General features: G+C 39.1%; 1 protein-coding gene across 4 annotated transcripts; it reads left to right on the forward strand.

The window, feature by feature from the left end:
* Positions 1-32: 32 nt before the first annotated feature.
* On the forward strand, positions 33-19,260 carry CLPX (caseinolytic mitochondrial matrix peptidase chaperone subunit X). Of its 4 annotated transcripts, none has more exons than XM_085588967.1 (14): positions 33-162; positions 3,637-3,797; positions 5,143-5,260; positions 9,575-9,729; positions 10,549-10,708; positions 11,881-11,922; positions 12,397-12,573; positions 13,705-13,869; positions 14,176-14,264; positions 14,790-14,954; positions 15,572-15,871; positions 16,002-16,094; positions 16,315-16,471; positions 17,440-19,260. In XM_085588967.1, the coding sequence occupies exons 1-13, from the start codon at positions 93-95 to the stop codon at positions 16,423-16,425; spliced, it is 1,806 nt and encodes a 601-aa protein (XP_085445093.1). In that variant the 5' UTR covers positions 33-92; the 3' UTR covers positions 16,426-16,471; positions 17,440-19,260. The 4 variants fall into 4 exon arrangements, with proteins under 4 accessions (XP_085445093.1, XP_021408234.1, XP_085445094.1 ...); XM_021552559.3 differs by having other exon boundaries at positions 16,315-16,421; XM_085588968.1 differs by lacking the exon at positions 11,881-11,922.
* Positions 19,261-19,375: the final 115 nt, after the last annotated feature.

Raw genomic sequence — 19,375 nt, forward strand, 5'->3', positions numbered from 1 at the left:
GGAGGCGTTACCGGGGCGGGCGGGGCCGCACCGTCGCCAGCGAGGCCTTGTCGGCGGCGGGGGGAGCCGGCCGGGCCCGCGGCCGCTGCACCATGTCCGCCTGCCACAGCTGCGCCGCCGCCGCCCGCCTGTTCGGCTCCACGCTGCCCTCCGCCCGCAGAGGTAACCGCGCTCCGGCCGCCGCCTTCCCTCAGCGGGCCCGGCGCGCTCGGCCCTGAGGGAGCCCGGCCCCGCCGCTGCCCTTATCGCGCTGTGACAGCGCCGGGCACGGCGGCCTTTCCCCCCTTTTTCCCTCCTTTTTGCCGGTTGCTGGTGCGGTGCGGGTGGGGGTGAGGGCAGCCTTACGCGCTGTGAAGTATCGGAGAATTCGCCCTCGCTGTGGGGAAGTGGGATGCGAAAATAGGGTTTATTTCTACAGAAGTGATGCTCGGCAGCTGTCGGCCAGTGTGTGTTACTCTGCAGTGGGAGTAAATGTGTTTCATGGGCTTAAAAATGGCTTAATTGCCTTACTTAATTAAAAGCCTACCTGTGTGGTAGCCTAAACTTGAAATATTTCTCATAAAAATGCGTTTAGTTAGCAATTAATTATTTCCAACTTGGTAGAAGGACAAGACTGTGCCAGCTGCTCGCTGGAAGTTGAGGGCTGTGGGAGGTTATTTTTTACTGTTTTTCCTTGTTTACCCTTTTTTTTGTATTCTTGGGGGTGCTGAGAGCAGACAAACAATGTGCTGCTTTGGGTGGAAAGCAGGGCACCCCCAAATTGTGCTGAAAAATATCTTTGTTGCCACTTTTGCAACAATATTTTCAATCACTCTACCCTCAGCAATAGCCTGGTGAGTCAGAGATCGTTTACTGCCCTTAAGAGGCGAGTTAACTCTTTGTAGGTGACTTTACATTTATATCTCGAATACCAGCCGTGCTGAAATGTTCTAACCTGTACTTTCAAATCCAGCCTGTCTGGCCCTACGCAATCCCTCTGAAACAATCAGCTTCAAAGCAAGCACTGTTTGAAATTCATTACAGAATTATCTTTTGTTAAGTTTGAGGGGTTTTTTGGTCAGAACTAAGATTCAAAAGGATTGTGTAAAAGAGCAAATGAGAATAAAATGTAGATACAGCTATACAATTATTTAACCACCGGCTTTCAATGAAAGTTGTTTAAAAATAAATGTATCTTACTTTAGTGTGTCTTTCATATTAAATTTGTATTAAATCTTGTCTTCTGCCAGGTGCTTTGTTTGCTGTTGCTGGTTGCTGCAAACTTGAGAGAGTTCAGAGTGCACAGATCAGTGAAATCAATCGAGTGTTATGTGGGACAGTTACAGTTTGTCACAATTTCCCTGTCACTTTCCTGAGCAGTAGATACCTCCAGGATCCCCCAGGCTTGCCCCAAAAGTCAGTATTTATTCTGTCAAGCATCAATTAAAGGTTAATAAGGTGTTAAGGAGCTTCCCATCATTTCTTAATGCGCCTGGATTGGTTCCATGGCTGCCAGGGACAAATCTTTTGAAGTTGGTGCTCCGAAAAAAAAAACATCACCTGAGCCACCCTGCCAGGTGTGTAAGCACATCCTGCCAGCTGTTACATACTGGAACATTTATCAGAGTCTGGATCCATCAGCAGCAGCTGCCAGGCATTGAGCTGGAATGTTGATTTCCCTTGGAAATCTCCCTCTGGGCTTATTGACTCAAGGAAGTAGTGGTGATAACTTTCTTATTGCTTCACTGTGGAATTATACCATGATATTTTGTCCAAAAACACCTCTCAGACCTCACAATAAGCACATGCTTAGCCACCAGCTGACGTAGCAGTATTAGGATGTTTTTCCCCTGGTTTAGGCTTCACAGCTCAGTAGTCAGTGCTGTGTAAGGTTTCATAGTTCATCCCATACAGTTCTCAGTGCATTTTCTGTCTCACAAGAGCATTCTGAATTAAAATGAGGACTGAAATGTTTCAGCTTTTGTGTTAGTGCTTCAGCCTTTCTCCACAGGTCAAATCCCCCCGTGTTACTTGTGTGACTCTAGGTTTTGTTCCAGGGAGGAGAGGTGGTCATTGTTTCATTTTTAAGGGGTCTTTTCTCAGTTTCTAAGCTGCTCAGAACAACTATTGCATTGTAAACACTCACCAAAGCTTGTTCTTTACTGACACACAGAGTTGTCAGAGTTCTCTGCACATTCAGTTAAAAAATACAACTGCTTCTGAGAGCCAGCCAGTGTTTTCAAGTTTTCTGTGTTGTTTTTATAGCTTACCCTCTGTAATCTAAAATGTGTTGCAATGGCACTCAGCAGAGGAATTTAAAATGGGGAAGCTCATTGATTGTTATTCCTCCCTCACGTTTACAGACAGAAGCAATGCTGTAAAGAGATTTTTAAAAAGTTAATTTTTAGTCATGTTAAAAATAGTACAAGTCATCTTCAGGTTAAGGAATCTTAAGCAGCATGTAAGTTAATAAACCAGCTTCAAATCTCATTTGACTGTCATCTTTATTGTGACTTTGAAGAGGCCTGTAAGAGTTTTCCTGGTAAATTAAGTTCCTTCTTCTTTATTTTTCTCCCTTCTTATTATAGTAACAAGGTGAATTTTCAGAGTATCCTCTTTCAGCTAAGCTCCCATCTCTTGGTTGTTGCTTCTTCTTTCAGAGCAAATGAGCTGTGCTTCTCTTGCCATTCCTAATTTTTCTTTTTTATTTTTGAAGAGTTTCTGGATTTTTCCATAGGATTCTCTTATCCTTATAACTATATGTTGTCAGCAAGTCTGTAGTTGCCATTGTTGCTGTATAGCTCTGCTGTCAGTAGAGCACAGAGTCCTGATCAAAACCAGCGAGCCAAGTGAGAAATTTGCCACTTGAAATGGGAGAGATGAGATACAGATTCCAGGCTGTTGTTGATGTTGAAATCACAAGCACAACATAGGTTGGCTCATGTCATGCCCTGCCATGAAATGCAATCCTGCCCGTGTTGCAAGAGGAGGAAAAGGCTGTTTAGTTTCTCAGTGAGGGTTTTTTTCATATTGGCAATAAAATATTTTAGCAAAGTTAAGATTACGCTGAGCTTGCCGGTGCCGGCCGTCGGTGAGTGCCAAATGGGACACGGCTGCTCAGTTTTCCTCAGCACAATTCTTGGTGCCAAGAGGTGCCTCAAATTCCTGGAAACTAATTTTTAATGGAGTTCCCAAGTGAAAGCCAAATCCAGACGTGCAGTCATTGAGTCTGAAACACCTAATCTTTGCATAATAAAGAGACTCTTCAAAAGTTTCTCTCGGGGAGTTGAATTATTTCATAATAGAAGCTGTAAGTCGATTGTGGTTATCGTTCTGAGGATCAGTTTCATAACTGAGATGTTCCCTATTTCATGCCACAACAGGACTCTCAGTTGTCTGATGTTAGAGGACCTGAAATTATTTTGGGGTCTTTTTTGGACAACCAAAGTAACTTTCAACAAGGTAAACATTAAGGTGGTAAAGATCATCTATTTTGGATAATTAAAATCTGTATGTTCAGAGCTGAATTCTGTTGCCAAAATCTTTAAGCTGCACTTAAAGTAAATCAGTTCTGAGATTTGGTGGCAATGGCATTAAAACAGGAGTATTTTAGTATTTACATTTTTTTTCTTTTTTTTTTTTTTTTTTTTTTTTTAGGTATTACTTGTGGTCGTACACGCATCCCTGTTTTAGGAAAACTTGGGACTTTTGAAACTTGTTCTCTAAAACGAATTCCTCTTAGAAACTTTTCAGAAACACCAGCATATTTTGCTTCAAAGGATGGTGCAAGCAAGGATGGTTCTGGAGATGGAAGCAAGGTAATTTCCACAAACTGGGGGTTTCAGTAGTTTATGTAAAATGTTCCTTGCATTTCTTTTTTATTTTTTTGCTTAAAATTAATCTTGAAATTTTGGCCAACTCCTGACATTTCTAATCCTTCAAATTGATGCAACTGGCAGTAAAGAAAAAATAAACTGTATTGGGAATTTTTTAGGAGATAAAGCTTGTAAACATCCCACAATGCTTTTCCCAGTTTTATAGCTCTTTTTGTTCAGTGTAAACTTGAAAACTTTATTGAATGTCATAAATCAAGAACAGGATTTCAGGAAAGAGTAGTAATCAGAGCTATTCTCCTTCAGAAGGCTGGTGCTTCCAAGTTGAAGTATATTTTAAATGCTTCTGGGTTTAGAACTGGTTTGTCTTAAGTAAGACAAGACAGTGAGGACATGAGCTCGCTTCTTGTTAGTCAGTTGTAGTCTATTTTTATCCTAGTAATTCTCTGTAATTATAGTTAATAAACAGCTTCTTCAGATAAATGATTACCTGAGAATAAAACTGCTCTTTAGTCAGCAAATAACATTTTGAGATTTTACAGGCAATAACTTTCCTTTAGTATGGTGTGTTGTGAACCTGAGGCGCTGTCCAGGTAACACAGGTCTCTTCTGAAGGTGCAATTAAACCTTTTAAAAAATAAATAAAGATTTTTAAATTTTTTTTTTCTTGAAAAGGGTTCAAGAAAGGTAAGGAGAAATCAGTAGGCAAGACAGGTTTAAACAATGAAGAATGTCTTAGAAATAGGAAGAGAGATTTTTTTTTGTTGTTTTCTACAATATAATAACAATACAATAATACTGTGTATTAATCACAGTATGAAGGCATAGATTCAGATACAAGTAAAAAATGCAGTATTTCCAAGCACTTTGAAACAAATGTTTTAGCTACACCTGCCAAGGAAGTGAGAGGAGCTGTGGCTTCAGAAATCCTTAGAACCCACACAGCTGAGATAATAAAATATTCTCTAAAAATTATTTGTTTTCTTGTCTGGCATTAAAACATTAAAATACATTATTAAAACACTGTTGACAGAGCTTGTTATTGTTTAGTGCCAGACAAGCAGCTCTAATGCAGGTATGGGGTAGCTCTTCTGTGGGCATCCAAGACTGGCAGACCTGGGAAATGCAGATGTATTTCTAAATGTAAAACACTTCCAAGTATTTGTCACATTCTTCTACATTTCCAAAGCCTTTAAAAAAATCCTGACAATAGCTACTTTGTTATTCAGCTATTGAAAAATTCAAATTATTTGATTCCATAAGCACACTGCTAAATGCTTGCTATACCAGCTCCATTGTTTGGGGCTAATTATCTGGAAATCTCTTTTAGAAATCTGTTGGTGAGGGTGGTGGTAAAAAGTCAAGTTCTGGAAGCTCTGGGAAAGGAGGGAACCAACTGCGCTGCCCGAAGTGTGGGGACTTGTGCACACACGTGGAGACCTTTGTGTGTAAGTATTCTTTAAAACTTCCTTTTTTTAAAATAGGCACAGATGTGACTTTGTGATTTAACATAGTCCTGACAGCTATGTGTTAGCCTACCTAATTACATGGTGTCAGAAATTTTGTTATGCTTAGTTTGGCCTTGTTGGTGTAACCAACATTTATTGTTTCCGTGGGTACATTTGTGTAATTCCCATGATGTGTGGGGATGTGGTAGTGGAATTCACATTGCATCTGTGAATATGCATTTTTAAAATAGTTCATGGCATTTTATACTTAATACAATTTGAACTACAGATACTTTCCTATTTCTGTTATATAAGTATATACTTTATATATGTACATTTGTAATGTCTGTCCTTTCTTTCCTAAAGAATATAACTTTAATCCTGCATGTACTATAACCAAAGTGCTTATCCAGCAGAGGAATTAGTATCTGACAGATGGCTTACTAGAACAGTCTTCCATGGCAAAGTCAAAGCTGTAATACATTCCAAATAGCAGGCTGGAAAGTCCAACTAGAAAAACCAAAATGCTTGTTCTCCAGCTGCAATTGCTTTTTTTTTTTTTTTTTAAGTATAATCCCAATTAATGCTATTTATTCTTTAGGTTCTATCAGTCTTGAAGATATTTCCTACCTTATTTCAGCATTTATGAGACCAGCTTAGAAAACAAGAGCTTTTGTCAGAAAGCAAATACCCATTGTTAGCTGGTGGGGCTCAAGGAGGAAGTATCAAGTCATAATCAGACTTGTGCACTAAGAGGCTTAAGACAAGGTCAGCATAAATGTGTTCCATCAGTTGTTAATGCTGGCAAAAATAATGAGTGGATGTGCTGTAATTTGCTGCTACTTGTATAAAATAGTATTTAAAATGATCAAATGTCACAAAACAGTTCTACAGTAATAACAATATATTTCTTTAGAGAAAGGATCAGTCCTCAGTAACTTTTTCTCCCCATAAATAAGGTTGTTTTTCCAGTCTGTTTGAAACTATAGGCAACAAGGTATTCTGCAAAACCTGGCACCAGCTCCTGGAACTGGAAATCTGATCCTGTCTGGTGTTCAGTGTGGTCTCTCCCTGGAGTAGGTGTGGTTGGAAACAGCAGAAGGATTTTTAATCTCATTTACCTTCTGATGATTCATGAGCAGGCAGAGATGTTTTTGAAACTCTCTCACTTCACTGGTGTGTTTCCCTTGGTACTGCAGGTTGTGCTTTTGTCTGGAAATGCCATTCAAGCACTGTCCCAGAACAATCCCTGGAAAGCAGGGATGTGATTTAGTGTTTTGTCAGTGTTGCTGGGAACACTTCAGCATGCCTGGAAACTTCCTTGGGAACATGATTTATTCATACCCACACTATGGGAGGACATATCTTGATAGATGCAATTTAAAATTCCCAGGTAGTGAACCCACTTGAATTGCAGCATCAGAATAACACAGGTTCTGTAAACAGCTTGGGACTGGAAATACACTTTTTTCTAAAGCTCCTGTGAGTCCTGGTGAAGTTTTTTCTGGACCTGTGTCATTCTGGTTTAATATGTTAATTTGAGCAGTCTGCTTCCCAACCACACTCTATAAAGCAGCTGGAAAACAGAAGTTTTAATTATCTTAAAATTTATTTGAAAAAAAGAAAAAAAAACCTAAGGAAAAGAAATCTATCCCATTCTGCCCAAAATGAATGGGTTGGAAGTTGTATTCAGTCTACTGTAACTTGATATTTTTGTTGTTGGTTAGTCAGGAAAAATGATGAATTTCCATAGTTCTGGTTAGAATTGCCAACCTGCAGAGCCTTAAATAAATATCTAAAACCAAAGGAAAACATGCAATTAGCATTTGTTTCAGTTTAGATATTAGATTTTCAGTCATTTTTTTTAGAGAAGTAGGGAAGCAAAATACTGAATAAAAGGCAAATTCCTTAGAAAATTAATTGCCAGTGAGTTGCAGTGTGACAGGCTGGTTTTCCAGTGGAGTTTGTTTTTGATGGAGCTTCTCTTTGTATCTGCAAATCTTGCAGAAAGATTTGCTTGGCAATGATTTTCCAGTAATTAACAATGAAGGGAAAATACTAGGCAAACAAAAAAGTCATTTTGCTTTGCCCTTCTTTCTCAGCAGTTCCTGTATTGTTTTGGGCTGCGAAGGTCTGTAAAGAGAGTTTGTGATCAGTGAAATAAGACTTGATCCTCAGATGTGGAGTGAAATCCAATAGCTGTAAAGCTGATTGACATAAGAAGCTTTATCTGGATGCTGCTTTTACTGTCTCCACCTGATGCCATCAGGTTACTCCACCCTCCAAAGCAGCACTTCCCTGCTGTTGGACATACTCAGAAGCCTCCCTGCTTTCTTTTTCCTGCTTTGGGGTTTATTTTTTACCTTAAAGCAATTTGATAGTAGCCCATTATCTTAACTCTACAACTCCTTTCAATTTTAATCCTCTGATTGTTTCTGTTTCCTGTATGTTTTGTAAAAACCTGGCATTTCTTTTTGGCAAGGTCAGCTCACACAGACTTTAGATGTGCCTTTGCTAATGCTGCCTCTGTGGCACTGTTGTCTGATCAAAAACAGTACTTGACTTGCATTTTGGCACACTGTAAATATTTGCAGACATCTTAATGACAGGGAGGTAACTTGACGTGGATGTTCTTTGTCGTGCTTTTATGTGTTTGCTAAAATAACATATGAAAACATGCCAGTATTTAGGATTAACAAAATTGCCTGCAACTCAGTTGTATACTGATTTTTTTTATTGAAGTTTTAAAGATCCCCCATAGCACTCTTACACTCCACTCATTATTTTCTGGGGTTTCTAAATGATTCATGTGGCTCTGTAAAGGGACCAACCGTTCTTATGGCTATTCTATCCTAAATAAGCCTTGTATAAGGAAGGAGAACAACCTCATGGCACTGTAGTCATAACAAATATCAGAGGTGTTTTGAGTGAGCCCTGGGAGGAAGGTTGGGTTGCTTTTTTTCCCTACAATATTGTTTCTAAATAATAGTTACGTAAGTGGAATGGGTTTGTGCAAGTGGGATTTCCATCACATTTCCATGGGGCAGATAACAGTAATTTGGAAGGTTGCCAGGAGAACTTTCACACTGTTACACAGATTTCTTTGAAGAAAAGTTAATAAATCTGTGTTGGTCGCAGTATTAGTTGCTACATTCTTAAAGTAATCTGTTAGTCTTGCTTATTCAGGTATAAAGTGGGATTAATGGTAAGAAAAACCCCACCCACTCCTCTTTTGCTGATGCCAGTCCTGTGGGAGACAACAAGTTATAAATAAGCAGCTTGTTTATTGCTAGAGGGTGTTGTTAGAGTCAGCTGGTGCTACAGTGCTCAAGCCATTTTCTAAAACCTTTTTATCATTTCAGAAGTTCTGACACTGAAGTTTGCACAGGGTTGTTTTTCTACGCTTACTTTAATTGAATACATTTACTAGTATATTTCATTTAAATCTATCCTATTGCTCATGATTTGCATTTAGTAGCATAGTAATATGGCTAGAAAGGATCTATTCTGAATTACTTCTATTCTGCTGTACTGTCTGTTTTAATATTTCAACTTGTTTGCCAAAGGAAAAGAAGAGCAATGCAGGTTCTCATTTTCAGGCTTATGAAACCAACCTATGCAGATTTCCTGGGACATAGTTCACAAAGTCAGCAGTAGGAGGGTTTAGCTTTTGGAATTTGAAAGATATTTGTCCTAGTCTTGACAGTAAAAATAAATAAGCAGAAGATCTTGCAAAACATCAAAGTCCTTGCTGGTCTGTTGCATACCAGAGCTGCCTCTTGTTGGGGTGAGCCCTTTGGGTGACCCCCCTGTGCTCAGTGTCCTGGGCTTGGGTGACTCAGGCCTGATCCACAGTGCTCCAAAGCCAGAGGGATGCAGAGAGCAGCAGCTGCCAGAGCCCTCCTGTAATGCTGTCTTTGATATTCTAGACTGCTTCCCTGCACTTTAGTCTGTGCCTAACCACAATATTTTATTTTGCTGTCAGTTTGAGAGTTAGGAACATTTCCTGCATAGCTAAAGGCTTCATTAATTTTGTCTTTCTCAGAAGTGTGATGCTACTGGATAAATATCAAAAAGAGTTTTGTGTTAAATCCATTTTCTGGTTGCTGCCCAGCATTCTGATTTTTTGGGGGCAAATTATGTTCCCTCTGTGTCAAGTTTCATAGGCCATAGGCTTTTAAAAGTTCTAAGGTGATCGAGAGAGAAGTGTTGTGTAAACACAGAGTGGCTGTGCTATCTTACAGGTGCTTGTCCTGTGTGATGAGCTTGGGCAGAAGCAATTCCTCTTACTGTTTTGTTTGACTTTTTCTGCAGCTTCCACCCGTTTTGTGAAGTGTGAAAAGTGTCACCACTTTTTTGTTGTCCTGTCAGAGGCAGACACAAAAAAGAGCATCATTAAAGAGCCCGAGTCAGCAGCAGAAGCTGTGAAATTGGCATTCCAGCAGAAGCCACCACCTCCACCGAAAAAGGTATGCTCTTAATTCCACCCAGAGTCCCCTTGAGTTGCAGCATGGAGAAATGTTTCCTTTAATCTGCATCAGGTGTGTAATGGGCTGCTGGGACGGAGCAACAAACAATAAAGATGATTAGCTCAAGATTAAACCTTTGTGAGCTGTGTGACCCAGCAGAGCACTGATAAAGGGAACAAGTAGATCCAATAAAGTTATTGGAGCTTGTTTTCCTCTGTCTTTGTCTTGTGATTTCATTTTTCTCCTGTGACCTTGAGGCTGACCTCAGCCCTCACCAACCATAGTAATTTTTCTTTCTCACTGTGGCCTTGCATTCTGTATGTTTATTTTAGCAGCTTCTTTCTGTAGCTGCAGAGCCTTTTTTTTTGGTGTGGGCTTGGGTGAGAGCTGTAGCTGATTAACTTGTGGCCATGATCCTTCTGAAGTCACTTGGTTTCCCTCTGGAGATTAGGGAGTAATCCTTTTATGTTTCTCAGTTCCTTGTGGACTATAATGGTTTCTGAACCTGCACACAGCTCCTTGATAGGTGTCTTTTAAGAAAATAAGTGCTCTTAAAAATTCTATTCCTCTTAAAAATTTGGGTGAAAATGGCAATGGGCTTATACATTAGCAGGGCAGAACTGAGACACAAAATGAGTGTGTAAGTGAATTGAATGTTTAAGTAAATTTATCGACAGGAATATGTTTTGTATTTTAGATGTTAGTTTCTGTTTCTCAGGTAATGACTCAGACCAAAGTCTGTATTTAGCAAATACACTATTTTTCCTTTTCTGCTGCAAGATGATTTAGAAGTGTTACTAAGATTAAGCTATTTTTCAGATTTACAACTACCTCGACAAATACGTTGTTGGTCAGTGTTTTGCGAAGAAGGTGCTTTCAGTTGCTGTGTATAATCATTACAAAAGAATTTACAATAATATTCCATCTAACCTAAGACAGCAAGCAGAAGTTGAGAAACAGTCTTCTTTAACACCAAGAGGTTTGTATGATATTTGGTATTTTTTCTGGTCAAATAAATTACCATTTCAAGGCCCTAACTTGGGAAATGTAAGAAAGGTTTTACCTTGACACTAGATGTTCTATAATTGAAATGATCTATAAGAATTTCTACTAAATATAGTTTTCACTGTGAACTTCTGTGATATATTTAAATGGAAATCAAAGGGTTTATGGTGCTTACCATATTAAATGCTTAGCCCTTTTTACTGATACATATTATGGGGTATTGTCCTTTAACTTTCTAAAGTGAGTCTCCTAATTTTTGCTTTCTAATCTCATTTACTACTTAATGGTAAATCTGCTGCTGAGTCTGAAAGCAGCAATGCAGATCAGGAAGGTGATATTTTGCATAGGTGAATTGATTAGTACTTAGATTTCTAACTTCCCTTGCTCCTGCTGGCAGCATCTGCTGGTCACCACAGTATTGTCCCACATCTAGCAGGTGTAGATGAAGTTACTCTTGGCAGTACTTCTGCTGTTGAGTAAGTGTGTAGCTATGCAGATCTAATTTATTTTTAGAAGTAAGATTAATTTACCATCTCTGACTCAAAGTGTACCTTGGGTGGTTTTTTTTTAACCGTTTTGTTCTGTCTTGCAAAATTTACCACAGAAATCTTCATTTTTTTGAATTAACCTAAGTCTCTTAAATGAAGAGGGAACATTAGTAGCACTCTTCTGGTAATGGTAAGAGAGCAGCTGTGTACCTGGCACCAGGAATTTCCTGACCCTCCACAGGGAGATAACAACATGGTCCATACCCACAGAGACTGACAGTGAATGTTTACATATTTCAGAGTTCTGTCTTAGAACAAAGAACATTGTAACACTCAGGGAGAGTTAAAGGAATCCTCTTCAAACCAAAATTGTTATTCCATTTTTCCCCTTCTATAATTGGTTTCAAAGTGAAAATCTAATTAGAGGTAATAGATTGTTGTTGTTTTTAGAAGTAGATAGCTAGCTGGCTTTTCAAAAATGTGCAGTTTGGGTTTTGGGTTAATTTTGACAGCAATAAAAATAGCTCTTGTGAGGATTTCTTGTTAGAAATACATTCATAGGAAGTGATGAGATGTATTCAGAAGAGGGCAAGAGGTGGAGAATTTATAAGCTTTTATAAACTTAGTTTTTTATGACTGTTTTCATCCTCTCTCTTAGAATTAGAAATCAGAAGACGGGAGGATGAGTACAGATTTACAAGTAAGTGAACCCTCTCCTCATGTCCTCTTCTGCAATATCTACCTTTATGACATGGAGAACAGTCTTTGGTGACTGCTAGTTTGAAATGTTGGGTGAGAGTGAAGCCCAGTGCTTGTACTTTTTCTTTGTCATGGAAATCAACAGCTTGGGTTTCTTTCTTCTCATATGTTAAAAAATAAAATAAAATGAGTAAATTTATAAGGACTGAAATTTTCTCTTGCTTTTTAATGTAGAAGGAATACTTTTAGGTAATCTACTCTGTCATTGGAAATTCTTTTCCTATATACCTCTGCAAAAGTATGGCTGCAACTCCTGTTTGAGTAAAAATTGTGCTGTATTTCTGGTGCTTCCCTCTCTGTAAGCTTCTGTACAGAGAGAATGCTAGGTTTGCAGAAGAACCTTGCTGTTATTGTCTTATTAAAGTAGTGACAGACCTGGTTGGTGCTCAAACAGTGCTGTTATTGTTCTCTTCAGAACTCCTGCAGATTGCTGGAATCAGTCCACACGGTAATGCTTTGGGAGCATCAATGCAGCAACAAATGAACCAGCAGATACCTCAGGAAAAACGGGGAGGAGAAGTACTAGATTCACCCAATGATGACATTAAACTTGAAAAAAGTAATATTTTGCTGCTTGGACCAACTGGATCAGGTATATGGATGCATGTTTCTATAGGTGTCCTATTTTTCATGGACTTTGTTGTTAATGGGTGATTTTCCTCTTCTGTGATTACTCAGATTAGCTTTATAAAAAAATTAAACTGGATTGGATTCCAGTGCTTTCATGCCATGTTAACATGCTGAACTAGTGGCCTTAAAAAAGAATGAGGTGTACTTGTGTGATTTTCTTTTTTTTAATGCCTATATTTACTGACTGACTAAAAGATGCTGATTAAGCTGCAACAAAATGCAGTTATAATTTCACTGCTTTAGCTGGCAAGCTGAGATGCTGCAGTTAGTGCTGTTGCACCTCTGGGACAGATTAATTGCAGGGGGTTGGAAAGAGAGATAATTTTGTATGTTCATAAGACTTGGGAGTGTTTGTGCTGAAGTGATGGCATTTTGCAGACTTTTTGGAAGAACATTCACTAAACATTATTTTAATTCTGTTTCTTCCCAACTTCAAAGCAGGAGCAATTGGACTTTGCACTGCACCCTGAGTGTCTGCAAAGGACTACTGATTTATTTAATCTTTAAACTCTGCAAGTACATGTATTATGGTTTTTATATTGTGTGACATTTTGTGATACTGTATGCATTTCAAGCTGCCTTAAATGTATATTATTAAACTAAAACCAGAAATACAGCCTGCCAATGTAAAAACCACTGCTTATGAAAGCTATCTCCCTTGGAAAATATTCTTGTATTAAGATGCTGGTATGACTCAGAATGTTTAATAAGAGTAATGATGGTCCTGTGGTAAATCCTTGAATGGTTTGGGTTGGAGGGTACCTTAAAGCTCTCCTTGTTCCACCCCTGCCATGGGCTGAGACACCTTCCACTATCCCAGGTTTCTCCAAACCCTGTGCAACCTGGCCTTTGACACTTCCAAGGATGAGGCAGCCACAGCTTCTCTGGGGAACCTGTGCCAGGGCCTCACCACTCTCACAGAAAAGGATTTCTTCCCAATGTCTCATCTAAAGCCACCCTATTTCAGTTTAAAGCCATTCCCCCTTGTCCTGTCTCTCCTCACCCTTATTAAAAGTCCCTGTCCAAGTACTTGGATTTGTGTGCTCTAAGAGAAATGTGGGTCAGTTCTAACATGCAGCTTTTATTTTGCCAGGTAAAACCTTGCTGGCTCAGACTCTGGCTAAATGCCTAGATGTCCCTTTTGCCATCTGTGATTGCACCACCTTGACTCAAGCTGGCTATGTTGGGGAAGACATTGAATCTGTCATTGCAAAACTCCTGCAAGATGCCAACTACAACATAGAAAAGGCACAGCAAGGTAAACTTCCACTGTGTGTTACAGAGACTGTTCATTTTGTTGAAGTACTCTAAGCTTTTGAGACCACCAGTACTCCTGAAATTCATGTCCTGCTGCCTGTACCCAAAGTTTAAATCAGGTAGAATAAACCTGAAGAGAGCTCAACGTGTATTTTTTTGGTTTTGTCCACAATTGGATAAAATTACACAAGTTTTTGCAGAGAGGAAGTAGAATAGATGCTGCTCCCTCAAATTTTACTATACTCTGTAAACTCTTGCTTCTCTTTAAAAGTAGGGTTGTCATTAAACCCATTTTCTGTAACTGCAGGTATTGTTTTTCTGGATGAAGTAGATAAGATTGGCAGTGTTCCTGGTATCCATCAGTTACGGGACGTTGGGGGAGAAGGTGTTCAACAGGTAAATACTTCCATGAAGTGATTTTACTTCTTGAGTGAACAGGACATAGGATCCTGTCATGTCAAAAAGCATGGAGTCACAGTTCTTCAGTTCCTTAGCTATTCACCTTCAAAAGGTGAGTCTTTCCTCTTGACTTCATTAAAAAACATAATCTCAAGAGCAGTTTGAGGCATCCTCATGGAAGCATTTTAGTTCAAGAATGTCTTTGCAGTATTCAGCCAGCCAGTTCATAATATTCAGATAACCAGTTACAAAGACAGGTAACATTTCCCATTTAAACAGAACTCTTAATGCAGCTAGTTGTTATATGCATAATGTGCATGGGAGCCATATTAAAGGGATGTTTTTATCCTTGAGTGGGACTGTCTCATAGGGAAAACTGACTTTTTTTGACACTTACTGTAAAGGTATAAGGGAGCAAAAAATACAGGTGTATTTGTGAATGTGAACATACCATGTTGTGCCCTTTTATATGATGGTACACAATGGGAATTTTTTATTGCTTATTTCTTCTTTCCTTCTTAGGGCTTGTTAAAATTACTTGAAGGCACAATAGTAAACGTTCCAGAAAAGAATTCTCGGAAACTACGTGGAGAAACGGTGCAGGTTGACACAACAAACATTCTGTTTGTAGCTTCTGGTGCTTTTAATGGTCTTGACAGAATTATCAGCAGGAGGAAAAATGAAAAAGTGAGTGCATCAGCCTGTGTCCAGGCTGAAAAATCATCATCTTGATTACTGTTCACAACACCAACTTTTACAGGTCTTGCTGTATTTGCAAACACACTAAATTTCTTTATTTCAGCAAATGGTGCCAAAAACCATCATCATCTTAGAACACTTTGTCCTGCATTTCACTGTTTCATAGATTAATGTCTGGGGACAGGGTTCTGGCTGCAGCATTCTGACAAAATATGCTCCCTGTCTCTAACACTAAAGGAGTGACTGAAATTTAAGTTAATGTTCATGTTAATTCATGTAGCTTCCCATGTAAGCAAACTTGCCTGCATTTGCTTTGCTTATGAAGTGTCACTGATACTTGTAAAATGACCAGAACATGTTGATAACCTTCTTTGTTTTAAGAAAAAAATGGCTCTTGTTCTGATGTATTAATCCTTTACTGAGGAAATTCAATTTTGTAAGAGCCTGATTGTATACAAGGGGTCTAATTTTACTCTTAAGTAGTTTCTTGAGCTCGAATTAGTATGTAATGACCTAATCAATCACTGCAGATTTTTTAATACTCATGGAGAGTAAGAAAATTCAGTTATTACAGTTCTCTAAGCAGAACATGTTTGTTCTTGCAGTACCTAGGATTTGGGACACCATCTAACATGGGGAAAGGCAGAAGGGCTGCAGCAGCAGCTGATCTTGCCAACATCAGCGGGGAGTCTGACCCACAGGAGGATATTGAGGAGAAGGATCGCTTGCTGCGGCACGTGGAAGCCAGGGACCTCATCGAGTTTGGCATGATTCCTGAATTTGTGGGACGTTTGCCTGTTGTGGTTCCCCTGCACAGCCTGGATGAGAAAACCCTCGTACGGATTCTCACGGAGCCACGGAACGCTGTGGTTCCTCAGTACCAGGCACTATTCAGCATGGATAAGGTTTGAGTTTTTATTTGATGACTCTTGGGTGTTCATTTTTATAAATAATGTTGTTTCAGTAATGCTTGCACTCGCCATGCCGAGTTATAAATTAAATGATTAACTGAACTTCCTATTTTTCTCTCTGTAGTGTGAATTAAATGTAACTGAAGATGCATTGAAGGCTATAGCCAGACTGGCCCTGGACAGAAAAACTGGTGCCAGAGGTCTTAGATCTATAATGGTGAGTAAATTAAGTCTTATAAACAATAAATGAAGCTTCTGGATTTGTGTGTATGGACCTAATCTTGACCATTTCCAGTTAAAGCCACACTTAGTTCTGGCCCTTACATGGATACAGTAAAGCTGTGAGTATTCAGAGTTCTTCCAAGAAGACTCTCTGAAAATCACTTGTTTATGTAGAAGAGGGCATAGAGTAATATTTTCCCTCTATTTTCTTGTAGGAAAAGCTGCTGCTGGAGCCCATGTTTGAAGTGCCCAATTCTGACATCGTATGTGTGGAAGTTGACAAAGATGTTGTAGAAGGCAAAAAAGAGCCAGGATACATTAGGTAAAATGGTAACAGAAGTAGCAGAACAGACCAGTAATACAACTAGACAGGTATTCTGATGGAATGAGCACAAATCCATGCACACAACTTAAAAAAGATTCAATGCTCTGTATATTGTACACAGCTGAATTAGTGCCTGTTCTGTCCTAGAGACTTTGGATTTGTATTGCTTTCATTTTTAAACAGAAATGTTAAAATAAACATATATGAAGTTACTTTCATGTGTGTATACCTGTAGAAATGGAAGTAAATTTTAAGGTAACAGTAAAAATTTGAAATTCAGTTGTGACTGTACTGAAATTTCTGAAATGAAACTGTTTCTTTCTTCCTACTTTTTACCACAGATGTGGGGGTTTTTATACAAGCTCCAGGCTGCAACAATTTTCTACATTACTCTTGCAGCAGTGGAGAGCCACAAAGGCACATTTATTGATTTGCTGAACTCTTGTTAAAATAATCAATTTAATGTTGTAAAGAGTATGGTAATGATGTAGAATGTTGAAAACATTGGACAAATCTGCATTTAAAAAAAAAATCTAACCATTTCCATGAATGGAGGGAATTGAGAGAGAATGGGTCAGGTTAAAACTGGTTAAAAAATTAATTTCTGAATTTCAGGCCTGAAATTTAGGAACTCTGTCTTGGTTTCTATCACTGACAATGTTGTTTGAATGGCTTCCTCCACTAAGGTACTTTTACTCATTCCAGCACCTTGTCTGTGCTGAAGCTTGGCTCCACCTTGTGTGGTTGGAGGGAGTGAAAATGTATTACACTGGTGGTTGCTTGAAGTAATTCTGTATAGCACCAGAAATACTAAATGTTATTGATTAAATCAAACAACTTACTGAAAGTCAGGCTAATTGAATTCAGCTAATGAGCCTGTGTGCTGGTGGCACTGCAAATGTGCACAGCAGCATTTCCAGATCAGAAGGTCAGAACTTTTGTCACGGGGCACTGTGCATGTGACATGTTTGTCAGAAGCTATGGAAAAGTATCTGATCATTCCTTCCAATCCTAGGGCTCCCACCAAGGACTCATCAGAAGAGGAGTATGACTCTGGAGTGGAGGAGGAAGGCTGGCCTCGACAGGCAGATGCTGCAAACCATTAAACACTGTCAGAACTCTCACCTGCAAAAAGCTCACTCGGTTCTTTCCTTGTGGCTGCCTCTGGCTCCAGCCTGTCCCCAAAGGCACCAGATCTGTCTCGGATACAATTCATGATGAGGACCTCCATTAGCTAAATCAGATCGTGTATTTTATTGCAGCATCACATTGATTTGATGGACAGAGTGTGGACTGGGATAGCATAATGTTCAAATATGAATTGTATATTACACTTGTTCAATTAAAATGTATAGCAAATGCAGCAGCACCTGCACTGCCCTTGCCAGAAACTAAACCAGCAGCACAGGTGCTGCCAATAGTTAGATTTAACAATAATGTTACTCTACAAGTGGGAAATCAAAATTAATAATTAGTAGAGGGTGCATAAACTTATCTTAGCTCCTGGTACAGCTCACAGGGGGTTATGTTCAGGTCAGTGTTAGAGTCCTGCTGGTGTGTGTAACCCAGCAGGCGCTGGAGTGGCTTGTTACATTGGTGGGGGAGGAAGCCCTTGTGGAAAAACTGGGACACACTTTGTGACACTGCTGGGACATCCTGCTAAAATGTGACACTGGTTTGTTACAGTCATTTGAATATCCAATAGTAATACCCTTCACGTCTCCATTGGGAGCTTTAATCACCTTGGATGCTGTGAAAGAAGGTGAAGTCTGGTTTTCCAGAGGGGTAAAGATTCCTAGGAAGCAGTAAAACCATCTAAATTTGGATGAGAAGTCAATATAAATTTTTAAATATTAATGTTCTAATATAGTACATTTTGTTTAACGTATTGGAACTATCATGCATCAATTTTTTGGTGCCAGGTATTTGCCCAACCTATCTTATAATGTTAAGAGATGAAAGAAGTAAATGTATAATATTTTTGCTGTAATCAGTAGTGATTGTTCACATGACAGTGCTTTTTAAGTTATATTCTCAAATGCTAGTATTGCATCTTGTGGATTTGTCTTTGATTTTAGTCTCACAGCAAGAAATCTTCCCTCTTCTGTTCTCCATCAAAATAAATTCAATCCTTTAGGAAAGCCTTTGTAAAAACACTAAAGGACCTGTATGTTTTTGATATGTTTCAGGAATTAAAATCGTCACTTAAAAGTTTTTGTCCTTTGGTGAAAATGTGGACTTGAGCTTCCCTAAAACTTTATTCACACTATTTAAATAAAACTTTCATCCTTCTTTTTAGTCTAGTGGCTGTTGTAGGACAGGAAAGGATACTGAAAAATCTATTGACCCTATTTTTGTTATTAATTTTTGTCATGTAAATTCTATGTAATACTTGTGTTCTTCCCTAGCAGCAGTGTGACATGCAGTTGTAGCCAGGTGCAACAGATACTTCCCGTGGGATTACAGATTTTTTTTCAGGTTAAATGACCCAGTAATGGTTCAGAAAAAGCTGTGTTTGGAGTTGAGGATATTTCTAAAGGCTTGGTCCCTTCAAAATGGGAGTTTGTGGTGAACTATCTGTAACTGCATCTTCACTTTCCTTTTTGTAGAGTGAAAAAACATAACAGCTTTTAATTCCGAATCCTTTAATTCAAATCCTTTTTTTAAACAGATAGAAAAGACACCACATTTTAGGTGAAACTGTTCAACAACTTAGTTTTGAAAGTTGTTTGGAATTCTGTAACCAAGAACTGTTTTTAAGGAAACAAAAATGCCATGTAATTACAGTTTGTACTTCACCTCTGGCGTTTGAATAAAAGCGAATATTCAAGCAGTAGCGAGTTGTCATCCCTGACGCCATCCCCAGGTATTTCGAGTTTTAGGAACTTAAGTTTTAAGCGGAGCGAGAGGCGGGTGGGGCGGGTCCTCCGGGCCGCCAGGGGGCGCTGTGG

This window comes from Lonchura striata, chromosome 10, assembly GCF_050655825.1.
Source record: "Lonchura striata isolate lonStrDom1 chromosome 10, ASM5065582v1, whole genome shotgun sequence".
In the NCBI taxonomy this organism is placed as follows: Eukaryota; Metazoa; Chordata; class Aves; order Passeriformes; family Estrildidae; genus Lonchura; species Lonchura striata.

Coding starts and splice junctions, on each gene's coding strand:
- CLPX (XM_021552559.3), top strand. CDS start 93: ATGTCCGCCTGCCACAGCTGCGCCGCCGCCGCCCGCCTGTTCGGCTCC. Junction 9,730..10,548: donor CACCACCTCCACCGAAAAAG/GTATGCTCTTAA, acceptor GCTATTTTTCAG/ATTTACAACTACCTCGACAA. Junction 14,265..14,789: donor GGGGAGAAGGTGTTCAACAG/GTAAATACTTCC, acceptor TTTCCTTCTTAG/GGCTTGTTAAAATTACTTGA.